Below are 25,681 nucleotides of genomic sequence, written 5' to 3'. Positions count from 1 at the left end.
TGTATGAGGTGGCCAGTACTCTGACAAGCACTGTCACTTAGCTACATCCCATCCCATCAGTTCTCAGAGGACAGAAACTCAAACCACTCGATTTAGAATGTAGGACTAGAGATCCTCTCATTTTCTGCTTAGCAGATATTCTGATTGTAGGGTAAAGTTTGGATATTACTGTATTGTATTTTGCCCTAAATGGTAAAAAACTAATGTTTCAGTATCAAGGCATCAGATTTGAAGATGATATTTGAAGCAACATGCCTATCCCCACAGAAACTAAGAGCGGCAATAGCAAGTGGATTCCTTATAGGGTCTAGCCACAGCGAAAGGTTTAAGATGTGCCCCTAGCTGTCCCTCTGAGTCTTTCTTGCCCAGGGTTATCGTTCCTCTCAGTGCTTGTGCAGGCCACACAAGCATGGGGGAGGGGCAGAAAACAGAAGACTACAGATTCCAGAGACCAGTGCTTCTTCTTAAAAAACACACTCATTTAAAATCCAAGTGGGAATTTATGTGCCTAAAAAATTCATTACCTTGGCCCAACTGTATGGCAGCCTTACGACTAAAATATTCCCCTAGTAATCAAAGAGGCCACCACTTAACAGCATATTTGATGCATATTCCCTTGTTTCCCCATTGGTGTAAAAATTAAATATTCAAATTTTCAAAAGAAATAAATTAGAATGAAGACATCCACAGCAAACTATTTCATATCTGTTAGTTATCATTTACACATCAAATACATATAGCATAAGACCAAATATACAGAATTTCCACGTTTATATAGAGTAATCAACATAGTGCACAATTTAAATCTATCTTACAATCAAGTGTACAAGTGGAAGTATGGCTTGTAAACTACTAACAGTAACTGTGCTAACGTAACTCATAGCTCCAGAAATAAACACTGAATGAATCCTCCAAACTGGGGCCCTCGATAGGGAGATGCTAGTCACTGTGTTTGCAAGCCAGATGATACAGGTCCATGTCCTCCATCAGCCCCAAGCAGCTGAAAGGCAGGCTGAAATCATGCCAGTGTTATGCTCTTACAATCTCAGATGTCTTAGGGGAAACCCGGACATCTTCCATACATTTGGAGACACAAGGCGAGATGGTGATTACCAGCTATTAGCAAAGCTTGCCTGTCAGAAATGTCCCCACATTCTCTAGCAATGCATTTTGTATTGAAAAATTTGGGTTCCTTTTCCTTGATCTCCTTGTTTTCCTTAGTGTGGTGAAAACATTTGGGAGTTGTCAATGCATTTTTAGATTGGGTGTTCCCAAAAACGGAATTAAAATGAGCTCTTGTAAAAGTGAGATCTAGCTACACGAGATCCCGTCTCAAGTAGGAAGGAAGGAGAACAAGTACCATCTAGCCATTGACTAGTTATTGCCAATTTGCATAAAAGTAAATAACTAACTTGACCTAAACCATGTCTCCAAGTCCGTCCACTTGCCACACCAACTACAGATACCTCCTCTAATCAGTTGCAGCCTTCTGGGTGCTATCTAAGCAACTGTCTCCATTCCCTGAACTCTACTGAATCACACACTTCCCAATGCCTGGGCCTGAGGTGCTTTACAGTGGACATTGTACATCAGCAGAGACATATGCACAAATATAGCTGTGTCTGCACATATGCATCTGCATTTACTATAAGTAAATACAGAAAGACAAGCACAGAAAGCTCTACTAACAAATTAAATGCAATGATTTGGACAAATGTCTAGATATAGATGACCCGAGTGTCTCCAAAGATTTTTCAAAACTTTTCAAAGAAAATACAATTGCTTTGTACATTGTTTATGGGTGCCATAACTTTTGATAGTAGGATGTTTGTTTTAAAGGAGTAAACAAACATACTGGGCCAGGACCTGTAAGTTCCTCTGCAAATTGCCAACCCAGGGGTCAATGGGACAGTATTGGGGCAGGAACACTGAGACAGAGAGGAACAAGGCTGTGTGTTCAGGGATTGTGTCTCTGGTGAGAGATTAAGATGAATGTTGCTTCAGTACTCTCCACACTGGCCACGTGTGCATCCAAATCTGTCACTATGTAGACTGTTTCTCATTTGGAAGCCTATGCTTTGTATTATTTTTATAACATTCCTTTATCTAAAAACCTTTCCATGACCAACACATCGCCAACCCAGCCACAGCACACCATTGTCTGAATCCCAGTGTTTGGTGCTATTTCTTTCTCTCCTGTTCTCAGTGAAAGGCTAAGAACCACAGAAAGAGGACTTGGAACCTTACTTTCCCAACTGCCATCATGAAGAAACCATCATCCAAATTAACACCTGAGCTGTCATTTAACCTCATGCAGGTCCGTTGGTAAAACCTGTTTACAGTTGGCAGGATCCTCTCATGAAGCTTACTATTGAGGCAAAGTCACTTTGACAGGAGTCACAGAAACATGTCATTCCTGGTGACACAGAGACCTGCCAAACATTTGAATGTTCTCTCCGGTCATTTTATTGAAGAAAAAAAAAGTCAAATATAATTAAAAATTAAAATCTAGCCACTGGGCTTGGTTAATAAACCAAGAGTGATCTCTCAGAAAGGGTAGGAGTGAAGGAAATATGAAAGACCACTTCCATCCTGAACAATTATAAAGGGTAAACTCCACAAATGGAAGAATGTTCCTCTACTTAGCCCTGAAACAAACATCTTAATTTACAAGATAAATCCATTTTTTTTTTTAGAGAGCAGAGGACGGCTTAAGTGCTAAATAAAGAAAAAGATTAAAATATTACTGGCAAATGAAGTGTACATTAATCTAGAGCTGCAGGATAAAAGCAAATAAATAACCATAAATGCTTGCTAACAGAGGGTGGGAAAGTAATTACTCAGTTAGCAAAACTACTTTCTGTAAAACGAACTGCTCATGATAAATGTATATGTCTATTATTTGGCAGTCAATAGATTGTCTTAAGATAGCTAGAGCTGTAATGAGGGGCAGTCGTGTTTTTTGGTGCTAGGAAGCAATGCTGGAATTAGCTGTGCACAGAATGGACTGCAAAGCACTGTAACAGGACTAGGTGGGAAACTATATTCATGACTTATTTGTTTCATTATTTCAAAGACTCCTTCTGTGCCCACAAATTAGACATTTTGAAGCCATGATTCTCCTGAAACCAGAGCTTCATAGTTGCCATGGTCTAGCAAGATGACTTTTGGAAACTCTAGGTCTGGGGAAGGTCTCTGCTCCTGCAAAAGCCAGAATGGCCAAGGTCACACTGTCTATTGGCTGTAAAACAGTTGAGTCCTTTTCCCTCAAGCCACGTTCACTACCTCCCATAACTGTACTCTGATGGGCAAGGTATACACTGGCTCCAGCAACCACTTCTTCAGGACTTGAGATAGTCTCCAAAGTCACAGAGTGAAAAACCTAAGTCCCAGGTAAGGAATTAAAATGAGGAAAGTGTCCTACATGTATTTGTCCTACCCATGACATAAGTAAGCATTCTATAGGCAAGAGAACTTCAGTCCTATTCACCCTCTGAGGGTCCTTGTGTACCTGCAGGTTCTCTCGGGTCACTGGAAGCACTATATAAATGCAAAGGACATCAGAGTCGCAAGCAGTTGATCTTTGGGCTAAAGATAGACTGGCAGAGCTCAGCTTTCAAAGTGGGAAATATAGTCCTGGGTCTACTCAAACAATATGGCACACTCAGGAAGGATTCTAGGTTAGTCGTGAGCACTAAAGATAACTTAGTTCTGATTTTGGGGGAGGGGGGTTGGTTTTTTTTTAATGGAAGAATAAACTGAGCTGATCCCTACCAGCATAATGCATTACCATTTTATTGAAAATACAACCAGCAATTGATCCATGAAAAAAAATGAACACAGGAAAACTTGTTGCGTAGACGTTATTCCATAAGGAAAACAAACAAACAAATATCAACAAAAGAAAAAGACCCAACCACTTCTTTCCCACCTTCAGTCCCAAAACAGCTGCTTACCCACTCAGAGGTGGTAAGTTTCAGGGCAGAAACCACGTGCCCTTGGTCCTGAACTCATTTTGCTACATCAACTTTGGAAGTGGCCAAAATAAATAACAATAACAGCAATAAGGAACTATATAGCTTTCAAAATTGTAAATCCAGAGCTAGAGGGACAGCTGAGTGGTTCAGAACGTTTGCTGCTCAATAGTGAGGGCCAGAATTCAAATCCTAGCAACCAGGTCCCACAAACATCTGTCTTGCCAGCTGGGCAGGATCCAATTCCCCATACTGGCTTGTATACCCTCAAAGGTGCATGCATCCACAAAGATATGTACACACAACATCACAACATAAAAATAAAAATCCCAAATCTGTATGAACAAAGATACTTTCTTAAACAATGTGAGGCAGCTGTTCTTTCTCCCCCTCTCTGTCGCTCAGCACTTACTCAGTGTAGATAACAAGAGACATCACTCACTCCTCACACCTCTCGTTCCAATTCTGTCCTCCCTGGATGTGTAAACGACCAGAACCACACCAACAGTGACATTTAATGACTCTTTAGAACAAGACTTCATCTGGGGTCTGTGGAGCCCCCTAAGGAATCAAAGAGTAATTCCACTTTCCAAATCCTTAAATTTATATGTAAAATCTCAGATATTTGCATATGCACACTTTTTGGGAATAGAGTCTAGGTCCCTCCTTAGATTATCAGTGAAATACACAATGAAAACCCATTACTTCCTAGAATGTGGTCCGCATTCTGAGCATGCTTTTCCCATCTAGCCTCCGGGGGAAGAAAGGATAAGTGTTTTTGTTTTTAGAGGAAAGGGGGATGATAATAAGTTGGAAATTCTTCAAGCGGAACTGATGGAGTTGGGCCTTAAGAGATGGGTGATTGAGGCCAGAGGGTAGGGCATTTCAGCAGAGGGACTGTCAGGACCCAAAGCACAGAGGTGGAACATGGGAGGCTTGTATAGGTAGTAGTAAATGGATCTGCTGCATGAGAGGTTGTGTGGAGAGTCCTGGAAGACAAGTGAGGAAAGTGAGAATATCAAACCCTAAGAAGAAAGCCTACACCTGAGCCAATAAATAGCCCCTAGAGACCAAAAGTTTTCCAAAGATTAATTCCAGGGGGATGTGTGAGGTGCATGTGGAAAAACTCTGGGCATGGAAAGGTTACCACAAAAATCTAAACAAAAGAGGATGCTCTGAAGTCATGATGTCACATCTGCTCTGCCTGCTAACTCTATTCCTAGTGTGCATCCCAGGGTCAGACAGAGGGTAGATACTCAGCACATACTGAGTGAGTGGATGAGTGAGTGAACAGAAGTTATCTTAAAGATAATAAAAGACAGAGTGGGGGGTATTGGTAATTTGTAAATCCATCTTGTTATTATTCAGCACCTAGCAGCGTGATACATAGGATAGAAACTGAGGAAAGGTCTCTTGAGTTGGTCTGAACCAGTCTAGTGAGATGTGGGAGGTGAGGGATATAGGAATCCAGCAGTCAGAGTGAGGCTGGGCTGTGCCGGTACTGAGCCACGGATTGATAAGGGAACCGAGCCAAGGTGGTGTGATAGCAAGAGCTTTCCAGGGCTAGGAGGAAAGACTTCAGTGGTGGGTCTTACTGTTTGGATACATGGTCTATGACAGAGACAGAGATGACCTTAGGGGGCTCTCTTATAAGGGGCTACTCAATTTGCAAAAGTATATGTGACACCTCTGTGTACACAGGAAGATGTACTTGGCCTGCACTGCAATAGAGACTCAAGTCCCAACTGTTCTGAGTCTAACCGATGATTTCATTGCCATAGACTTGGCTGTGGCAGTGGTCACAAGTGATTATAGGACAGCAAAGTGCTAAGACCTGGCAACACAGTCTATTTCTGTGTAAATGTATTTTTCCCTTTTAACTGTTCTTGGATCCAAAGCATATGACCACTGCTCATTGACACTGACTGTGGAGTGGGAAGGGGACATATGAGAAGGTTTGTTTCTATAATAAAAGGGTAAAAGTAACATGTGGCCCCTGGGGTTTCTGTCCAATTAAAAGCATCTGAAGCATCTGTTTATATAAAAGACTGTGCTTCCTTCAGTTACTTTGGTGGGGGGTGGGGGGGGGCGTGACTTGAGCAAATGAATAAATTGTTCCCAGATTTCTCTCATTGTTTTCCTTATAAGGCGCACCTGTTCACCAAACTGGACAGGACTTCAAATCTGGGCAGTGCATGAATAAGTGAAGGCCTCCCACAAAGACCCACATCGCTGTAATTTTTCTTGGTCATTTTGTTTCAATAACCCATATGGAAGATGGATACAGGGGTATGTTCTCAGGTTCTACTTAAATCTGTACCCAGCTCTAAGCTGTCCAAGTACCCATGACCCCAGTTGGCAATGCCTGTTCATCACCCCTCTCTAAGGGTACCGTGGTCAAATAAGTTGCGCTACAACTTCACAACAAACATTGTCTATCTAAGGAGGTTCCCTCCAAGTAATGCATAAATGAGCAGCTATTCATCCACACACTCATACTGAAAACATCCTTACAGGGAACAGCATCACTCGGTAAGACTAGCTTGCTTATCTACAAAGTGTCAGGCATTTCTTCCCAATGAGAAAGGGAAGCAAGCAAGAAAATGGGTGCAGAGTCAGGTCCACAGCCCTCCTCTCCATGTTCTGTTCAAGAGATTCCCTAGTCACACAGACCTGCTACCAGTTGCTCAGAACACCAGGAGACACCCAAATGACACTGACACCCAAGCACACCTACTCATGCACACTTTCTCCCCTCTCTCACACTCCTCATCAAACAGGCCCTCCTAGTAGGAATGGTTTTAATACAAAATATTCATAGCTAAGGTTTGTACAGGTAAGAATTTCTAACTTAGGAGTTCAACATTATTCCCATTTCCATATGCCCTATGGCTACCTAGGTGGCAAACATCTTCAAAACACTTCCTCTTTGAAAATGGATAACACCCTAAAGATTTCCGTGGAACAGCTACATTAAAGAGAGTTTACTTTTTTAGCAAAGTACATTAACTTCTCAGAAACTTCTATCCTCAAAGGGCCTCTGCAACCCTATGTGAAGTGATCCTTACCCCGACGGTCAGAAGCAAAGCCGTTGGTGTGCAGTTAAGTCTTACAGCCCAAATCCACAGCCATCACACAGAACCCTTGGCCCACAACTGCCTGTGAAATGAACTAAGCTATCCAATGCTGTCTTCAGAGACAAATACAAATACAGGAAAATCCCACCAGTTCAGAGGCTCGTGGTGAGAGAGAACAGGGAGAGGGGTGATGGGAAGGGATGTGCGATCATGAAACACTAGGGCTTGGTGTCAGTGATACCATGCTGTCACCCAACCACAGGGGGACACCTGACAAGGAAACTGCAGAGGACTCAGACACAAGGAACACTTTCATGCTTCTCTTCCCAACGCATCTCAACCTTCAAAAAAATCTACAACAGTTGACAAGCTTCTGCCTACAGAGTCAACTGCTCTCCTTTATCTCTGCTAAGCTGCCAAGGTCCTAAGCTTTAGCCTCTCCAAATCAATAGACACAGGTAAGTTAGCACTTGCGGGGCAGCAAAGCCCCATTCCAATGCACCCGGCAAAGGAAGAGATGCTGTTCTTAAAGCACAGGGCTGAGGACCATGCGTAGCTGCTGCTGATTTGCCAAGCTCCTTCCAAAGTTCCGCCAGCAAAGTCACAAGGAGAAATGGCACAGTCCTAATTGGTTTTGTGTGTGTTTCATCTGCACAGCCTTGGCAAGTGACTGCACTTGTTGCCCAAGTATGAAAGTCCTTTGCCCTCCGACCCTAACATTTATGAAGCACGATGAAGAAGAAAATAGGTTCGTGTTGCACCACTTCCCAGAGGTTTAAAGCATCACACTAATGCTGCCACGTGAGTCCCCACAACACCCCTGTGAGGTAGGTAGGTGGAGAGTATTGTAACCCCCACTGTACAGGTGGGAGAAATGAGGCACACAATAGTTAAAGGACCTGCCCTGAACCACACAGCTAGTCACCGGCAGGGTTGATAATGAAACTCGTGTTGTGTAGCACCCCCACTCAGCGCCGCACAAGTAACAGCCATCCAATGAAAATTGGTGGACTTCACTTGACTTCTGTCTCGACATACAAGTACACACACACACGTACAACAGCAGCCAAGGGACATGAGCTCCTATGTCTTTTCTGATGGTATTTCTCATTACTTAAAACCCCAGTTGATGAAAGATGGTCAAGAATCCATCTGACAACCAAGTCCCCCGTTGAAAAGGATCAATAGAACACCCAGTTGACAACCCACTCGTGTACCTGCCCTCCCACACAATATTGGTTTTCTAATGAAAACAAAAATGGATTTCAGGTACCATGCTGATATTTGTTTTGTCTGTTTTAGACGGAGCCATCTGAATGGTTCTGGTTTTGTTTGTACAAAAACGAAAAACAAGGAAAAGAAATAAGGCGGCTTATAGTCCAGTTAGCATGTGAAAACTGGTCCAGGCCTGAAGATCTCCTCCCAGCTCAAATGGATTTCTATCTGGGAAATCAGACCAACCCCAGGGAGCGGTGGCTCCTGAGGACGAGGCTCCGTGATGGGGCATCACTTGCACTGTTCGTGGTCTGTGTAGTCATCCATCTCCACATCGGAGTCAAAGAGAGAGTGTCCGGTGAAATCCGTGTCTGGGGTCCTGGAGAAACTGTTCTCAGCCCCCTCGTCCTCAAAGGTCTCTGTCCTGGAGTAAAAGCTAAAATCCAGCATGGGTGTGTGAGTCTTGCTGCCCTCGCTGCTCTCCTCAGACTCATAAATGGTGTTGTCATCATCGTGGTGCCACTCGGGCCAGAATTTCCTCCTGATCCTCTCGCAGTACATGGCCAGGTTGATCAGCTCGCCTGCAGTGTGGCAGAGAGGCAAGAGTTAGCACTCAAACGCAACGACCTAACAGTGCTGTGGTCAGAATGTCTGTGCTCCCCACCCCCAGGAGCCCTCACGACTGGCATTAAAACCTCAGGATTGATGGAGCAGGAGAAGTCAAGGACATCACAAAAAGATCTATGGAGCCAACTAACCTGGGCCCTCGGGAACTTGCTCACATAGACTAAACCATCCACCAAAAAGCAAGCATGGTCTGACCTAAGCCCCCTACACATAAGTAGCAGATGTGCAGTTTGGTCTTCATGTGGGTCCCCTAATAATTGGATTGAGCTGTCTCTGTCTGTTGTCTGCCTTTGGGTCCCCGTCCCCTAGCTGGGCTGCCTTGTTTGGCCTCAATAGGCAAGGATATGCTATTAGTCCTGCTGCAACTTGATGTGCCAGGGTGGGTTGGTACGCATGGGGGGCTCCCCCTTCTCTGAGGAGAAGGGCAGAGGGTAGTGAAGGGAGCAGCTTCTAAGGGTGGGACTGAGAGGCAGGGCTGTGATCAAGAATGCAAAATGAATAATAATAATAATGAAAACCAAAATAAAACAAACAAAAAAGACCCAAACAACAACAAAACCTCCAAAACAAGGCTCAGCTAGTGGTCCTTCTGCTATATGCGGACCTGGTAAGGAGGCATTTCGTCTGTGAACAAGAAAGAAGGACCTCCTAAGATACCGAGTCTTCCACACCATGATCGTGGGCTTCCCAACTTCAAGCACCATGAGAAAAAATTATCTTTTTCATATGAACCACCTAGTTCATTATATGAAGGGGACATGACATAGTTACTGGGCATCCCAAGTAACGTTGAAGGACGAAGCCGGGTGGATATTAACACTATTTTTTCACAGAGATATTGTCAAAATATTTGAAATTTTATGTGCACAGTAAACATCTTTAAAAAAAGAAAAGTTAAAAGCAGGCTAAGTGAACAAAGACAGTGTGTTCTCTCTACAGCAGACAGAAGCAGAGGACACTCAAAAATGGGCAGCTCTATCTAACCATCTGGTTTTGTGAGACAATTTACCACTTCATACCAAAAGGACTAATGTGACCATTCATTCATATTTAAGTCAATTTATAAACATCAACCCAGGCACAAACCCTTTGACGTACTATCTGTCCTGCCTGTAAGATATGTCAGGGCAATGATGGTACAAAGCTTATGGGAGTAGCCAGCCAATGTATGATGTGACATGAGGCCCACTCCATGAGACGGAACCCATACCTAACACTGCATGGGTGACTAAGAACCAGATACTAGAGAGGTAAAACCAAATACTACTGGTTTAAAAACATATCAATAAAATGACACGTAATGATAATCTGCTATTCTCAGAGATCCGTGCCTTATTCTGTCATCATCAGGGAAGTTTCTTCCAGCAGCTGATGGCAACAGATGCAGAAACCCTCAGCCAGGTATTACATGGAGAGAGTCGGGGACGGGGATAAAAGGGATGTCTCCATCAAATTCCTCTCCCCAGAACTCCAGGAGCCTCTCAAAAGAGAGAGCAGAAAGAGCTAGAGGTGGATGGAAGACACCAGAAGAACATGGCCCTCTGAATCAATGAGGCAGGGCTCATACGAGCTCCCAGAGACAAAAGCAGCAAGCATAGGGCCTACTGGGTCTGCACTAGGTCCTCTGTGTCTAGCATAGCTTTGAGTTTAGTGTGTTTATGGGACTCTGAGTGTGAGAACATGTGGGTCTCTGACTCTCATGCCTGCTCTCAGGACTCTTTTCCGTCTGCTGGGTTGCCATGCCCAGCTCCAATATGATGGGTTTGCTTCTTGTTAGACTTTATTTTGTCCTGTTTGGATGTTATCGCCTAGAAGCCTGTCCTTTTCTAGTGAGAAATAGAAAGGGCGTGGATCCAGAAGGCGACGGAGCTGGGAGAAACCAGGAGCAGAGAGGGGAAACTATAATCAGGATATAATGTATGAGCAAAGAATCCTTTTCAATAAAAAAGAAAAATGAACATAAATTTTAAAAAATATTAAAAACTATGCCTTATATTTTCCATACACAGTTCAGAATTGTTCTTACAGATTAATGTGCCTATAAAGAGATATAGTAAAACTTGTGTTTTCACTTTTAAATATTTAAATTTAAACAAATCTAAACAAAAATTCTAAATATCAGACTACCATTTCTCAACTCCAAAAACAAAAAATGAAGAAATTGCAGAAATGGAATGAGTTTTGCCTTTGATCCACTAGATGGCAGTGTTGCTTATAAATAGTATTTGACACCTCTTACTGTAAGACTGTATATCTTTATAGCTATATAAACATTTCACTTCTTACATATGTAATCCATGTTTAGTTTAAAAACTAGGAAATTTCAATAATCAAAATAAAGAATTTCTAGTAACCCATTCTCAATAACGTTTTTATACCCCTATAGAAAATACTTCCAAGTGTTTACATAAACTTGCACTCACTAGAGTCTGTTCCTGATCCTCTCCACTGACAACACAGAGCCAGGACCTCCGAATGTGACAGTACAGCAGCCACAGTCATCTCACAGTGCGCTATGTGGATGTGTCACACTCTAATTATTTCCTCTAGTCCCTTGTCACAGTCATTTGATTTGTTTCTACACTGATGGCCCTGTAGATTACAGTCTATCTACCCTGGTTTATTTTTTATTAAAGAAAATAACAATTCACAAGACTACCAGTCTGTGGATAGAATCCACAATAACACACAAATTAAAAGAGAGCACTTACCATGTCATGCATTCAAGGTAATCGCAACTATCATATTAATTTGATTTGTCTTTTTTTCTTATCTGACTATTAGACTTGTCATTACCTTTTATCCCATGTACCCCACATTCTCGTTCCCTTAAAGAGACACATATAAAATGTTCCATTTTCTCCTTTAGGGAAAGGCATGGGACATCTTCCTGGGTACCACTGATAATCACAGTGACCGAGAACTATAAACGAATGTTACGGCCACAGCAAGAAAGAGGAAAAGACCTCCTCACGTGGGAGAGAGACATTGGAGGTCCCAGATGCCTCTCTTGAACTTAATCCCCAGGAGTTGTGCCAAAGGAATCCTAGAGAGTGAGAATCTTACCCTAGTGGTACAGGCCTATAGTTCCAGCAGCTTGAAAGCCTGAGGCAGGAGGATCAGAAGGGGGAGGTTTGCCTGCTGTGGTGGTTTGGAGGCAAATGGACACCATAGGCTCATATATTTAAATGTTTAGTCACCAGAGGATGGCACTACTTAAAAGAATTAGAAATATTAGGAGGTGTGGCCTTGTTGAAGCAGGTGTGTGTGGCCTTGTTGGAGGAAGTGTGTCACTGGGGGTAGGCTTTGAGGTTTCAAAAGCCCATGCCAGTCCCCGGCATTTCCTCTGCATGCAGATGAGGATGTAGCTCTCAGTCACTTCTCCAGCGGCAGGCCTCCTGACGCACTGTCTGTCATGATGACTACAGACTAACCCTCTGAAGCTGTAGGCCAGCCCTGAACTCAGTGCTTTTTTTTTTTTTTTTTTTTTTTTTTTTTTATGAGTTGCCATGGTCATGGTGTCTCTTCACAGCAATAGAATGGTAACTAAGACATCTGGGCCACAAGGGTGAGTTCAAGGCCACTGTAGTGGCTGTTCCTGGTTGTCAACTTGACTATATTTGGACTGAACTACAATCCAGAATTGGAAGGCTCACCAGTGACCCTTATCTGGAGGCTGGGAGATAGAAGTTTCTGATCTGGATCTTGGTATGGAGATCTTGAGGCATAGTGGCTATGGATTCCAGATTAAGACAGGGAGATCTCCCAATTCAAGGTCATCTGGGATTAAAGGTGTGGTGGCACACATGTTTAATCTGGGCTTCACCTTCTGCTGGAGACCATATAAGGAAGAAGGGAGTCTCGCTCTCCTTCGCCTGCTTGCTGTGTGGGACTGAGTAGCTGCTAGATCCTTGGACTTCCATTCACAGCTACTACTGAACCATTGTTGGGAATTGGACTGCAGACTGTAAGTCATCAATAAATTACTTTACTATATAGAGACTATCCATAAGTTCTGTGACTCTAGAGAACCCTGACTAATATAGCCACCATGGACAACTTAATAAGACTGTCTTTAAGAAAAGTACCCAAGGAACTGAAGGGGTTTGCAGCCCCATAGGAGGAACAACAATATGAACGAACTAGCAACCCCAGAGCCCCCTGGGACTAAACCACCAATCAAAGAAAACACATGCTGGGAGTTGTGGCTCTAGCTGTATATGTAGCAGAGGATGGCCTAGTCAGTCATCAATGGAAGGAGAGGCCCTAGGTCTTGTGAACGTTCTTTGCCCCAGTATAGGGGAATGCCTGGGCCAGGAATGGGAGTGGGTGGGTGGGGAGCAGGGAGGGGGTGAGAGAATAGGGGATTTTCAGAGGGGAAACTAGGAAAGGGAATAGCATTTGAAATGTAAATAAAGAAAATATCTAATAATAAATTAATTAATTAATTAAAAAAGACTGTCCCTAAATGTAAAAGTAAAAAGAAAGGGCTGAAGACATGGTTAAAGAACACTGTCCTACCATGTAGACACTACCATATCCGGGGATCCATCCCATAATCAGCTTCCAAATGCTGACACCATTGCATACACTAGCAAGATTATGCTGAAAGGACCCTGATATAGCTGTCTCTTGTCAGAGTATGCCTGGGCCTAGCAAACATAGAAGTGGATGCTCACAGTCGGCTATTGGATGGATCACATGGCCCCCAATGAAGGAGCTAGAGAAAGTACCAAAGAAGCTAAAGGGATCTGCAACCCTATAGGTGGAACAACATTATGAACTAACCAGTACCCCGGAGCTCTTGACTCTAGCTGCATATGCATCAAAAGATGGCCTAGTCGGCCATCACTGGAAAGAGAGGCCCATTGGACACGCAAACTTTATATGCCCCAGTACAGGGGAACGCCAGGGCCATAAAAGGGGAGTGGGTGTGTAGGGGAGAGGGGGTGGGTGGCTATGGGGGACTTTTGGTATAGCATTGCAAATGTAAATGAGCGAAATACCTAATAAAAAATGGAAAAAAAAAAAAAAAAAAAAACCACTGTCCTAGCCATGAGAAACCTCGGGCTTCATTCCTAACACTGACCAAAAAGAAATAAAAAATTAAAAAAGTGGGAGGGGGAAGAGGAAGAGAGGGAAAGTGGGTAAGAGAAGAAAAGCAAGGGGAGAAAGAAAATAAAATCAGGCTCTAGCCACAAGATCTAGAGACATGCAGTGTTTAAGGCTCCCTCACCAGGCTGCCTGCCTTCCTATATAACCTTGCTTCTTTACATTTCCTCCAGAAGAGTTGTCCCTAGCGGTGAGACATTAATGTCACTTCTGTGTGAGATCATGGAGACTGCTAAGCCCATCAGTCGACAGTGACATGGTCCTCATTGTGAACAACACAGCATTACAAGAGCTTTACCCCTCTGCTGAGCTCGTATGAACCCCCACCATCCTCAGTCCCTACCATGATCTTACAGGCTCTGCTGAGGAGACAGACTGGCCTCGGATGTAACCATTCTGCACTATTTGTCGTGGACCAATAGTGTTTCTTCCTACAATGGCGAGAGGAAAGGAACTGTTCCCTAACAGCACTGAGTCATGGTGGAAGAAGTGGTAATTCTAGTGGATAGTTGAGAGGGTTTGCCGTGAGGAGCAAGGACTGGGAGCCTACGCATCACATCCTGCCTCGCATCTCATCCTGCCTCTCACAAAGAACGAAACAAAGAGTGAACATCTAGACTTGGGGTCTCCCTTTACCGTCTCAGCTCTCCTTCCCATGGCCACGTTTCCCATCAGATGACACATTTAACGTGCGACCAAGTAAAAAACTGTAAGTGTGGGCAACCGAAGTGGATGTTGGGAAGAGAGAGAGAGAGAAACAGAGAGAGAAGCACTATTAAAACAAATGCCTGTGCTAAATATGTAAGCTTCATGAATAGAAACACTGCTGTTCTCCAAGGCACACTCAGCTATCAGATAACAATGTTATGCTCTGTAGAGTACAAATGGTTAAAGATTGGTGTGGTAACAGGCACTCCTGATGAGGATACAGAAGCCAAGCATTGCACTACGTGCCTGGTAAAGGGTTAATTGCTACAGCCTACTAGGGAACATAATTTGATATTACCTATTGGAACTTTAAGTGCGCACGCATATCTGTTGGCTTTGAGTCCCTACTCTACTAAAGTGAAAACATCAGGGTATACAGTTACGTGCATATGAGTGTAATGTGTGGCAAGAGGAAGAGAAGGAACGGGGAGGTGGTAAGAAGGGAAAAGGAAAGATGGACGTCCATCAATAGCGACTGAGTGAATAAATTACCTCTTCTTTAGCAATCTGTACAGCTGTTAAGGATTCTAGTAAGATAAAGTAAGCAGTAGAGAAATGCACACAGCACGGCCCACTGTTTAAACAAATAGTGAAAACAAAAACATGAATATATATGTTTGTACCTGAAAAAGAAAGAACTCTTCTACATTGGTTAGTCTGTGGGAGTGACAGTGGATATCAATAAGGGGGAAAGCCAAATATTTTTAGCCTGTTCTCTTGGAATTCAGCTGGAAACCATTATGTGTAATTTGAAGATCTAATCAAGTAAAGAAAACAAACTAAAGTGACTCTCTCCAATGCCTTGGAAGCTGAATGCTCCTCTACCCACAAGGCAATCCTAGAATCCCAGAATAAAGAGTCTTCTTTTGGAATTTCCGGAGTGGAAATACCCTCCACTGGCTTTCAAGAAAAAGAAAAGTCATTAGGCTTATCTTCTTGTGTCACCTTAATATCCCTAATAGTCACAAAACATCTGTGAACATTGGTAAGAATGGGGATGAGGGTCGGGCGTGGTGGCGCACGCCTTTAATGCCAGCACTCGGGAGGCAGAGGCAGGCGGATTTCTGAGTTCGAGGCCAGCCTGGTCTACAAAGTGAGTTCCAGGACCGCCAGAGCTATATAGAGAAACCCTGTCTCAAAAAAAAAAAAAAAAAAAAAAAAAAAAAAAAAAAAAAGAAAGAAAGAAAGAATGGGGATGAGGGAGAGGTCCGTGGAATCCCCAGCATTAGCGTGGACCTGTTCTGGTCATTACCAGCAAATACTTGCCAAACATGGGGCCAGTGGCCACACACACACCACAGAAAATGACTTAATTGAAGGTTGGTGGGACTGCTCAGCAGGAAAAAGCGTTACCAACCCTGACAACCTGAGTTTGATCTCCAAAGCCCACACAGTAGAAAGAGGACCAACTCCTATAAGTTGTCCTCCAATCTCCACACATGTGCCACATGTTCCTGTTCATATATGTAACCCCCCCACACACACACACAATAAATAAAATTTTTAAAATGAACAGAAAATGTTACATAGTACATGCCAATAAAATACAGAAAGATTATTACACAAATTACAAGAATGGTCGAAATGTTAAGACAAATTATAGTTAGCTTAATCAAAGAATTAAAATCGAAGGGGCTTTCGGACATTGCTCCTAAGTGCAGAAAATGCTCTGGCCTTGCTAGAAAGCAAACAAGCCTGAAGCATCAATCCTTCAACATAGCAACCCCACCAAGGACTTGACCTCAGGGGATAATGAGGGGGAGGATGAGTGCATAGATATAATACTGCTCACTACAGGGCACTGATTTACTGTAAGGGGAAAGGGGCTAGACAATGGCTTCTTCAGTGAGTGAAGTGCTTGCCATGGTAACCCTGAAGGCCTGAGTTCAGATCCCCAGAACTCCTGTCAGTGCTGGACATGGAGGAGTGTGTCTCTCACCCCAGTGTTTCCTGAGTAGCTGGCCTAGCCACTCAGTGGAAAGGGAGAGAGGAAGATACCAATGTTGCCTTTGAGACTCCATACACACACGCACATACATGCACCACACATACATACATATCTCACACACAAACATACATGAACACACACATGCACAAAAATTTTAAGACTTAAAAAAAGAAAAGAGGGCTGGAGAGATGGCTCAGCAGTTAAGAGCACTGACTGCTCTTCCGAAGGTCCTGAGTTCAAATCCCAGCAACCACATGGTGGCTCACAATCACCTGTAATGAGATCTGACGCCCTCTACTGGGATGACTGAAGACAGCTACAGTGTACTTACATATAATAAATAAATAAATCTTTAAAAAAAAAGAATACTAACAAAAATATCTAAAGCAACCCACAAATATAAAGCAATACTAATTGCATAACTTACGCATTCTTGAGGAATATTTAATAGCAAGGGAAGACTAAAATGCCCTGTTCATTTTAAAACTTCAGGTTATAATAGCATCCGCATTATGGTTCCAGCTTTTTAAAGAATACAGAGTTGTAATAGATAAGATATGAAAGTGCATAGTACAATATTAACAGTTCTCTGTGAACATGTGGTTAACATGTAGAAGAATGTGAATTGATCCATTCCTATCTCCCTGTACTAAGGTCAAATCTAAGTGGATCAAGGAACTCCACATAAAACCAGAGACAGTGAAACTTATAGAGGAGAAAGTGGGGAAAAGCCTCGAAGATATGGGTACAGGGGAAAATTCCTGAATAGAACAGCAATGGCTTGTGCTGTAAGATCGAGAATCGATAAATGGGACCTCATAAAATTGCAAAGCTTCTGTAAGACAAAAGACACTGTCAATAAGACAAAAAGGCCACCAACAGATTGGGAAAGGATCTTTACCTATTCTAAATCAGATAGGGGACTAATATCCAATCTATATAAAGAACTCAAGAAGGTGGACTCCAAAATATCAAATAACCCCATTAAAAAATGGGGCTCAGAACTAAACAAAGAATTCTCACCTGAGGAGTACCGAATGGCTGAGAAGCACCTGAAAAAAATGTTCAGCATCCTTAATCATCGGGGAAATGCAAATCAAAACAACCCTGAGATTCCACCTCACACCAGTCAGAATGGCTAAGATCAAAAATTCAGGTGACAGCAGATGCTGGCGAGGATGTAGAGAAAGAGGAACACTCCTCCATTGTTGGTGGGATTGCAAGCTTGTACAACCACTCTGGAAATCAGTCTGGCGGTTCCTCAGAAAATTGGACATAGTACTACCAGAGGATCCTGCAATACCTCTCCTGGACATATATCCAGAAGATGCTCCAACTGGTAAGAAGGACGCATGCTCCACTATGTTCATAGCAGCCTTATTTATAATAGCCAGAAGCTGGAAAGAACCCAGATGCCCCTCAACAGAGGAATGGATACAGAAAATGTGATACATTTACACAATGGAGTACTACTCAGTTATTAAAAAGAATGAATTTATGAACTTCCTAGGCAAATGGATGGACCTGGAGGGCATCATCCTGAGTGAGGTAACCCAATCACAAAAGAACTCACTGATAAGTGGATATTAGCCCAGATACTTAGAATACCCAAGATATAAGATACAACTTGTGAAAATCATGAAACTAAAGAAGAAGACCAAAGTGTGGACACTTTGCCCCTTCTTAGAATTGGGAACAAAACAGCCATGGAAGGAGTTACAGAGACAAAGTTTGGAGCTGAGACAAAAGGACAGACCATCTAGAGACTGCCATACCCAAGGATCCATCCCATAATCAGCCTCCAAACGCTGACACCATTGCATACACTAGCAAGATTTTGCTGAAAGGACCCTGATATAGCTGTCTCTTGTGAGACTATGCCGGGGCCTAGCAAACACAGAAGTGGATGCTCACAGTCAGCTATTGGATGGATCACAGGGCCCCTAATGGAGGAGCTAGAGAAAGTACCCAAGGAGCTAAAGGGATCTGCAATCCTATAGGTGGAAAAACAATATGAACTAACCAGTACCCCCTGGAGCTCGTGTCTCTAGCTGCATATGTATCAAAGGATGGCCTAGTCGGCCATCACTGGAAAGGGAGGCCCCTTGGTCTTGCAAACTTTATATGCCTCAGTATAGGGGAACGCCAGGGCCAAGAAGTGGGAGTGGGTAGGTGGGGGAGTGGGTGGGGGAGGGTATGGGGGGCTTTTGGGATAGCACTGGAAATGTAAATGAAGAAAATACCTAATTTAAAGAAAGAAAGAAAGAAAGGAAGGAAGGAAGGAAGGAAGGAAGGAAGGAAGGAAGGAAAACAACAACAACATCAAAAAAAAAAACCAGTTCTCTGTGAATGATGAAGTCACAGATGTGTTTGTTTGTCTGCTATTATTATATTTGTCTCTTTTCAGAGGCAGGAGGAAGGTCAGGAACAACCTGCAGAAACTGGTTCTTTCCTTCTATGTAGGTTTCAGAGATGGCGCTGGGTGTCAGGCTTTGTAGCAGGTGCCTTTGCCCGCTGTGCATCTCCCTAACCTACCACATGTACTTGCTGACTACTCAGTCTGTCTTAGTCTTCATCTAAATTAAGGAGAATCTCCACCATGTCAGGCCCTTGCAAGAGCAGCTTATGTGGCTCTGTCAACAGCTAAAACCAAAGAACTAAAACTCACCTTGACATACTCATACACAGGACAAGGACAAGCGTGTCCTGGTTGTTTGTTCCAAAGCCACCGCAGAAAATTTCCCTACCCAGGCCACTCACACCCCTGGCTTTGGAACAGTCCTAGATTATCCAGGCTCATTATTGCTGCTCTCTTGGCAAAGCTTCTACCAAGAGAGTGAAACACTGGAACGGATGGATACAAAATTAGCTGCATGCTGAGGAGAGAGCACTGTGGGCGTCACTAGTTCCCACTGCACCCCGTGCGGCTGCCCAACCACCCAGCCCTGTAACTCCTACATCTTGAAGGGGTTGTTGCTTGCCTTTGATTAGCCGCTCCGGTCTTGTCCCTGGTAAGGTCCACATCGCCTGTGCCAAGTGTCCAAAGACAGTGGCATCAAGAGTGGAAAGCTTGGGTCCCATGATGTACTTCTTGTCACCTGCAGCAAACGGAACAGAAAGGTCACTGGGATGACCCACACTGTCTAAGCGCATCCTCACTACTGTGCACTAAAACCCTTAATAGAGTCAAAATGCATGCATGCTCTTTCAAAAATAGACACACCCCCTCAAAAAAAAAAAAAAAAGTTCTACGACACAACTCCCAAAGTAGCAAAGCAGGGAAGGGTGCTCATATAAAGACTAGGGATGCTTCTAGAAAGATTAATAACTCATCAACAACTGACTTCCAGGGAACTTCCTTGTCTCAACTCTAATTACATATTTGACATGTACCAATACCTGCAAGTTTGCTAGAACCATCTCAAAAGTAATTTACACCGAGCATACAAGACCTCAATGTTTGTAAGACTAAACCAATATGTGTTTGCTTAGCAACAAAACGAAAGCCTAGGCTAAGGAGTTTAAAAGCAACGTTGTCCGTGATGCTCCCATAAACAGGGCAACTGTATGCCCCAGAATGCCAGCTTGCCTGAGAAACTTCAACTATAGAGAAGATACAAGGTCCAGGTTCAGCCGTGGCATCCAGTCCTAGGTAAGGATGTTTTAGACAACTGCTCTCACCTCTCCTTAACCAGCACTGATGATAAGTTCAGGCCTTGACACATGAGCTATCTATCACCCTTGACCAAGAAGAACTTCCCAAGTTGTTTTATTTGGCTGTTGTTAGGCACCTTGTAGCATAAGTAGAAACTTCTACTTGTAGCAGACCAACACTAAACCACAACGTATCTAGTCAAATGTAAAGACAGTTGGTCATGGGATGCCCAGTCCCAGTTGATAGGGTGCATCTCCAATATCATCCCTATACCTAAAGCTCAGGGGACAGCACAGAGGAGGGAACAGAAATATTTTTAAGAGCCAGAGGACTGGGACTTCTGCTTCAAAATTGTATCCTCTAGACATGACAGGGAACCTACAGCCATGCAATCTCCACAATATGGCTGACTGTACAATACCTGAACAATGACAACACCAATTAATATTCCAACATGGATAGGGGAATGTCATAGGACCCCAACCCTGGATGAAGACCTATAGGCAACTAATGACTGCCGGGAAACTGAGAGTTAGTCTTCCCCAGGATGGAGCGCCTAATTGGTCAGCCCTAAAAACATACACATATAATCAAACCAAATGGACTCAGCAGGTGGTCTTTATATATTTACTCATATATATTTGTAATGATAATAAAGACGAGGCAAGGAATTTGAGAGGGAACAGAGCAGGAAGAGTTAGAAAGGGTTGGAGAAGATAAGAGGTTTTTTTTTATTGTTCACATATGCAAAATCTTTTTAAATTAATTTAATAGAGAATGAAAATTGCCTCAAGTTAGCTGCTGGGCTGTTATCAAATCCTGTATCATAAAGAGACAATAGTAGAGTTGTATTCACCCAGGCCACATCCAGACACATGATTATCACTACTTAACCTCTCAGAGATTTCCTGTCTGCAATAGGGAGGTGACATTAAAGATGCTTGTTCCTAGGGCCCGAGGATATATCTTAGTCAATAAAGTGTTTGCTTTGCAACGATTACAATACAAATTCCACATCCCTACAACCCACATAAAGAAAAAATGAGCAGGACAGCATGTGGTTGTAGGCTCAGTTCTCAGGGTGTGGAGCACTGTTCACTACTCACCAAGCCAAGCCTGTTTTGTGAGTATCGGTGAGAGAGCCTGACTCATTAAAAAAGGGAAATGACACCTGAGGAGTGACACCTGAGGCTGTTCCCTGGCCTCTAGAGGCCAAGCACAAATGAGAACACAGTTGCTCTCACACACAAAAGAGGGCCTGTTCCTCGGGGACTGCTGTGGGGTTGTAAAAGTGTAACGTACCTTGGAGACTACAAACTCTCTTGATGACAGACTCTCCCTCTCTCAAGTCCATTCCTCGTCCCCTATGAATGTCATCTTGTAGGTCCTATCACTCCTCTTCCACAGTTTATTAAAGGAGTTAGGAAATAAAGTCCAAGCTCAACTGAGAAAACGAGACCCATGATCCTCTGCTCCCAACCCGACGTGTACTCAGTGAAATCCCTCTCTTCCTTCACTCCACAACCCCACTGTCCCGTTCTCCAGCCCACGCTGTCTCCCACTGCTACACTGCACAGGTCATGCCCCACAACCTACATGGGTTTCCACTTGTTTCTCGTCAATTCTGCCTGTCTTTGAGGTTCACCAACAGCTGCCTGTTAAAGCAGTCTCTCTTATTCTGCCCAGTGGTAACAGGAGATTCCAAGTCATACTTCCACAGCCCAGTTGCACTTCTGTCCATGTGTCCACACAGGACACAAAGCATTAGTGTCTGGGAACATCTTATCCCTGAACTATAAAATAGGAGCATCTGCAAGTTACTGAAAATACTGAGGTGACTTGAGCTAAGGACAAAGGAAATAAATATATCCTGCTTTCTCTCGGGCCCCTTACATAGCGTTTTTTCTATGCCGTCTCTGCCGTCTGCGTGCAGGTTGTCTCTTATCTGTGGATTTTTCCATCTATCTGATGGGAAGCCCTTTGACAGCAGGGTTCAGTTCTTATTTTTTACTTAAGAAACTCTTGCAATGTGCTTTTCTTTTCCTGACATGGTCATTTTCATGGAAGCATCCGTGAGTTGTGAGCTGAGCAAGTTGCACCTTTGATGTCAATGCATAGGTCAGGTAAGAGGAGAAACTCCCAAAGAAGGCAACAGAAGCAAACAAGCCAGTAAGGACAAATGAAGCTGCGAGGTGTTCTTTAAATTATTTCTACTGCCAGGCATGGGGTACGACCCTTGAATCCCCATATCCTGGGAGCGTAGGCAGAAAGACTCTTGTGTGTTTGAGGTCCTCATAGAGGGAGAGAAAGAAGAGGGAAGAGAGGAAGGTGGGGAGGGGAGGGAAGAGGAAGAGGGGGAGAGGAGGGGAGATGAAGAAGGGGAGGGGAGGAGAAAGGGAAGGTAAAAACATCTACTGTCAGAGAAATGTCCCTGTTCCATACGAACCAAGGAAGACCCTATGCTATGGCAATATGCTGAGCCTAGCCAAATAATCTTTTCTGGTGAAAAAAGTCGAGTTCTCCTTGTTAGACCCCTAGGTGTTTCTCATTGTCAACAGATCTCCATCATTTCAGTCTCGGAATCTAAGATAATTGCCCAAATAGGAAAATAGTGATAAATTACCCAAGTAAAATAGCACACACAGTAAGCACCATTCAACCATAAGACCAATACTTCTACTGTTTTTTAACTTAAAATCTCTCTCCCTCTCCCTCTCCCCCTCCCTCTCCATCTCCCTCTCCCTCTCCCTCTCCCTCTCTGAATATACATGTGTCACAGTAAGTATGCAGAGGTCAGCATCTCTTGTTTGCCACTGCGTACACCAGGCTTCCTGACCTACAAACTTCCAGGGATTCTCCCTCATTGCAGGAAGACTGACATTACAGACACGCACTACAGTATCTGACTTTACATGAGTTCTGCAGACTGCAAAACAGGTTCTCACTGTTCTGTGACAAGTGCTCACCCACTAAGCTATCTCCCCAGCCCTCTTATTTTCTGACAATGTTATCTTGCTTGTGCTGACCTTAGTCACTGATCTACTGACATGGTAAATGCCAATGGCTGAGGGACCCTTCTCAGGGCTCTTATGCTATCCTGCTAGGGCAGGAGAGGACAGCAGATAACCCAAGAACCCCTCCTATTGGATTGCAGCAGGGATCCACTCAGTTATGGCCCAATCCCTATAGCTCACATAGACACCTTAAAGGTACTAAAAACAGCCACACACAACCCCCCACAGAAAGTAAGACAAGACAAAGGAAGGAAGAGGAGGAGGAGGAAGAGGAGGAAGAGAAGGAAGAGGAAGAAGAAGAGGAGGAGAAGGAAGAGGAGGAGGTAGAGGAGAGGAGAAAGAGAACAACAGATTACACAAACACACACACATACAACAAACAAGGAAATAAGTGCTGTATACAGGAGTTAGGAGAGATGGCTCATTAGCCAAGTCCTTGCCTTGCAACAAGCACAACTGAATTCAGTCTGCAGAACATACATTGGACTTTTTTTTTAAGGGTGAGCATGACACATTTGTAATCCCTGAAATAGGGAGGTAGAAACAAGTGGACCTTAAGATTTGTGGGAAAGCTAGCTTACTTAGCAAACTGCAGATAAGAGACCTGCATTTAAAAAAGAAAAAAATGGTAGACAGGACTGAATAACACACACACACATCCTAAGGGAAATGCTAGAGTGTATATTATGAAAAAAATCAGGGACTTTTGGGACAAGATGAGCAAACATCTTTAATGTAGATTAAACATTTAAGGGCTGGAGATATGGCTCAGTGGTTAAGGGCACTGACTGCTCTTCCAGAGGACCTGAGTTCAATTCCTAGCAACCACATGGTGGATCACACCTATCAGTAATGGGATCTGATGCCCTCTTCTGGTGTGTCTGAAGACAGCTACAGTGTACTCATATACAGAAAATAAATGAGTAATTTTAAAATTTTAGAAGATGATAAAATTTGAGCATACTAATACATATAATATCTTTATAATCATTTTAAGCCATACACCAACTTGTGTACATGGTATTTAACCAAAACTATCTAGCCTCAGAAAATAACAAGTGGAAAGAAACCAAGTTGATTCAGAACCACACTAAGATGCTGACACTGCAGCCACTTGAGTTCTGGACCAGGTTTTTTTGTTTGTTTTTTATTTTTTGTTTTTGTTTTTGTCTCCATAATATTAGGAATACATAATCATCTCAGAGACAAAGACCTCAGAACCAGCAGAGCCAAGAGAGCTTGCTAAAGCATGCTAGGGTCAGGAGTAACACAGAGCAACAAAGGAAATCAGGGTAGAAACCTGAGAGATACTAAGAAGATGTTCATAAATAAACATGGATTGAATTTAGCATCTGTGGAAAACTGTATTTGTTTCCAGAAAGAACCAGTTCAGAAACCTTCCAATACAAAAATCCGTTTTATTACTTCTCTACAAGATCTATATGTTCCAACTCCACGGAGCTCCTTCCCCACCTTCATGATGGGCACACCAGACTATTCTGTGGTTCTATGAGACTAGATATACATCTCTTCAGAATACCCCATTCTTTCTGCTGGGACCACACAGAGAATGTATGCCCATGCATAGTGTCACAGTAGTCATTCCTACTCATGTCCCCACTAATACACTGCTACGGGAGAACTGGTCACCTTTCCCCCACATTTCTACAGGATGGCACACTGCAAGTTTTCCTCGAAGCAGAGGAAAGAGCATGACTCTCCTCCATTATTAATTATTTCCCCAGGTTCAATTAGCCACTCTCATCACATCCCTGTAACTTTACAGAATTTTCAGACTCTATGGAGTAGAAATGAATGAATAGTTTCAAGAGAAAATGACTTTCAAATACTCATTTTTGTCGACACACGGTGAATAACAATTCTGTTTTTCCCCCAGAGTTCCCTGTACTTAACACTAACAATTTATAAGCAGACAATTCCAGTGAAGTGAAAATGGATGCCATTCATGTTTCATATTGTCCCTCTCTTGCCTTGAATTAACTGAGAATTCAAGCAAAGTTGAGAATCAAACATTACGAATGCTGCCCCAGGGGCTGCAGAGAGCACCAGGGTAACCTTGGCGTCATCCACCAGGAAACACATCCTCTCAACAGCATAAGCTAGAAGATAACGATGTAGGAGAACACAACCAGCTTTCTGTGCTCCCTTAAACTCTGCATCAAACCACTCTTCCTTTGAAATAATGTATACAGCAGACCTTGTTCATGGTTCCAGCAAACTCCAAACTTGGCACATAGTTCTTAGCTTCTCTCTCAGATGTGGTTATCACGCACTGCTCGGGTAAGTCTCAGAACTAGTCAACCTTGACAATTCTCTAACTAGTTGCACTA

General features: G+C 43.2%; 1 protein-coding gene across 2 annotated transcripts in view; it reads right to left on the bottom strand.

The window, feature by feature from the left end:
- Nucleotides 1-683: 683 nt before the first annotated feature.
- Faxc (failed axon connections homolog) overlaps nt 684-25,681 on the bottom strand; it is a 70,556-nt gene continuing 45,558 nt past the window's right edge. Inside the window, exons 5-6 of one of the 2 annotated variants that reach the window (NM_175234.4) lie at nt 19,643-19,759; nt 684-8,847 (exon numbers count right to left, since the gene is read on the bottom strand). In NM_175234.4, the coding sequence (NP_780443.2) occupies nt 8,558-8,847; nt 19,643-19,759 (407 nt within the window). In that variant the 3' untranslated portion in view covers nt 684-8,557. The remainder of the gene's footprint in view (nt 8,848-19,642; nt 19,760-25,681) is intronic. The other variant, XM_006538340.4, reaches the window with a different exon arrangement.

This window comes from Mus musculus, chromosome 4 (assembly GCF_000001635.26).
Source record: "Mus musculus strain C57BL/6J chromosome 4, GRCm38.p6 C57BL/6J".
NCBI lineage: Eukaryota > Metazoa > Chordata > Mammalia > Rodentia > Muridae > Mus > Mus musculus.
Note: the sequence above shows the minus strand (reverse complement) of the source record. Positions and strands in the feature narration are given on the sequence as shown.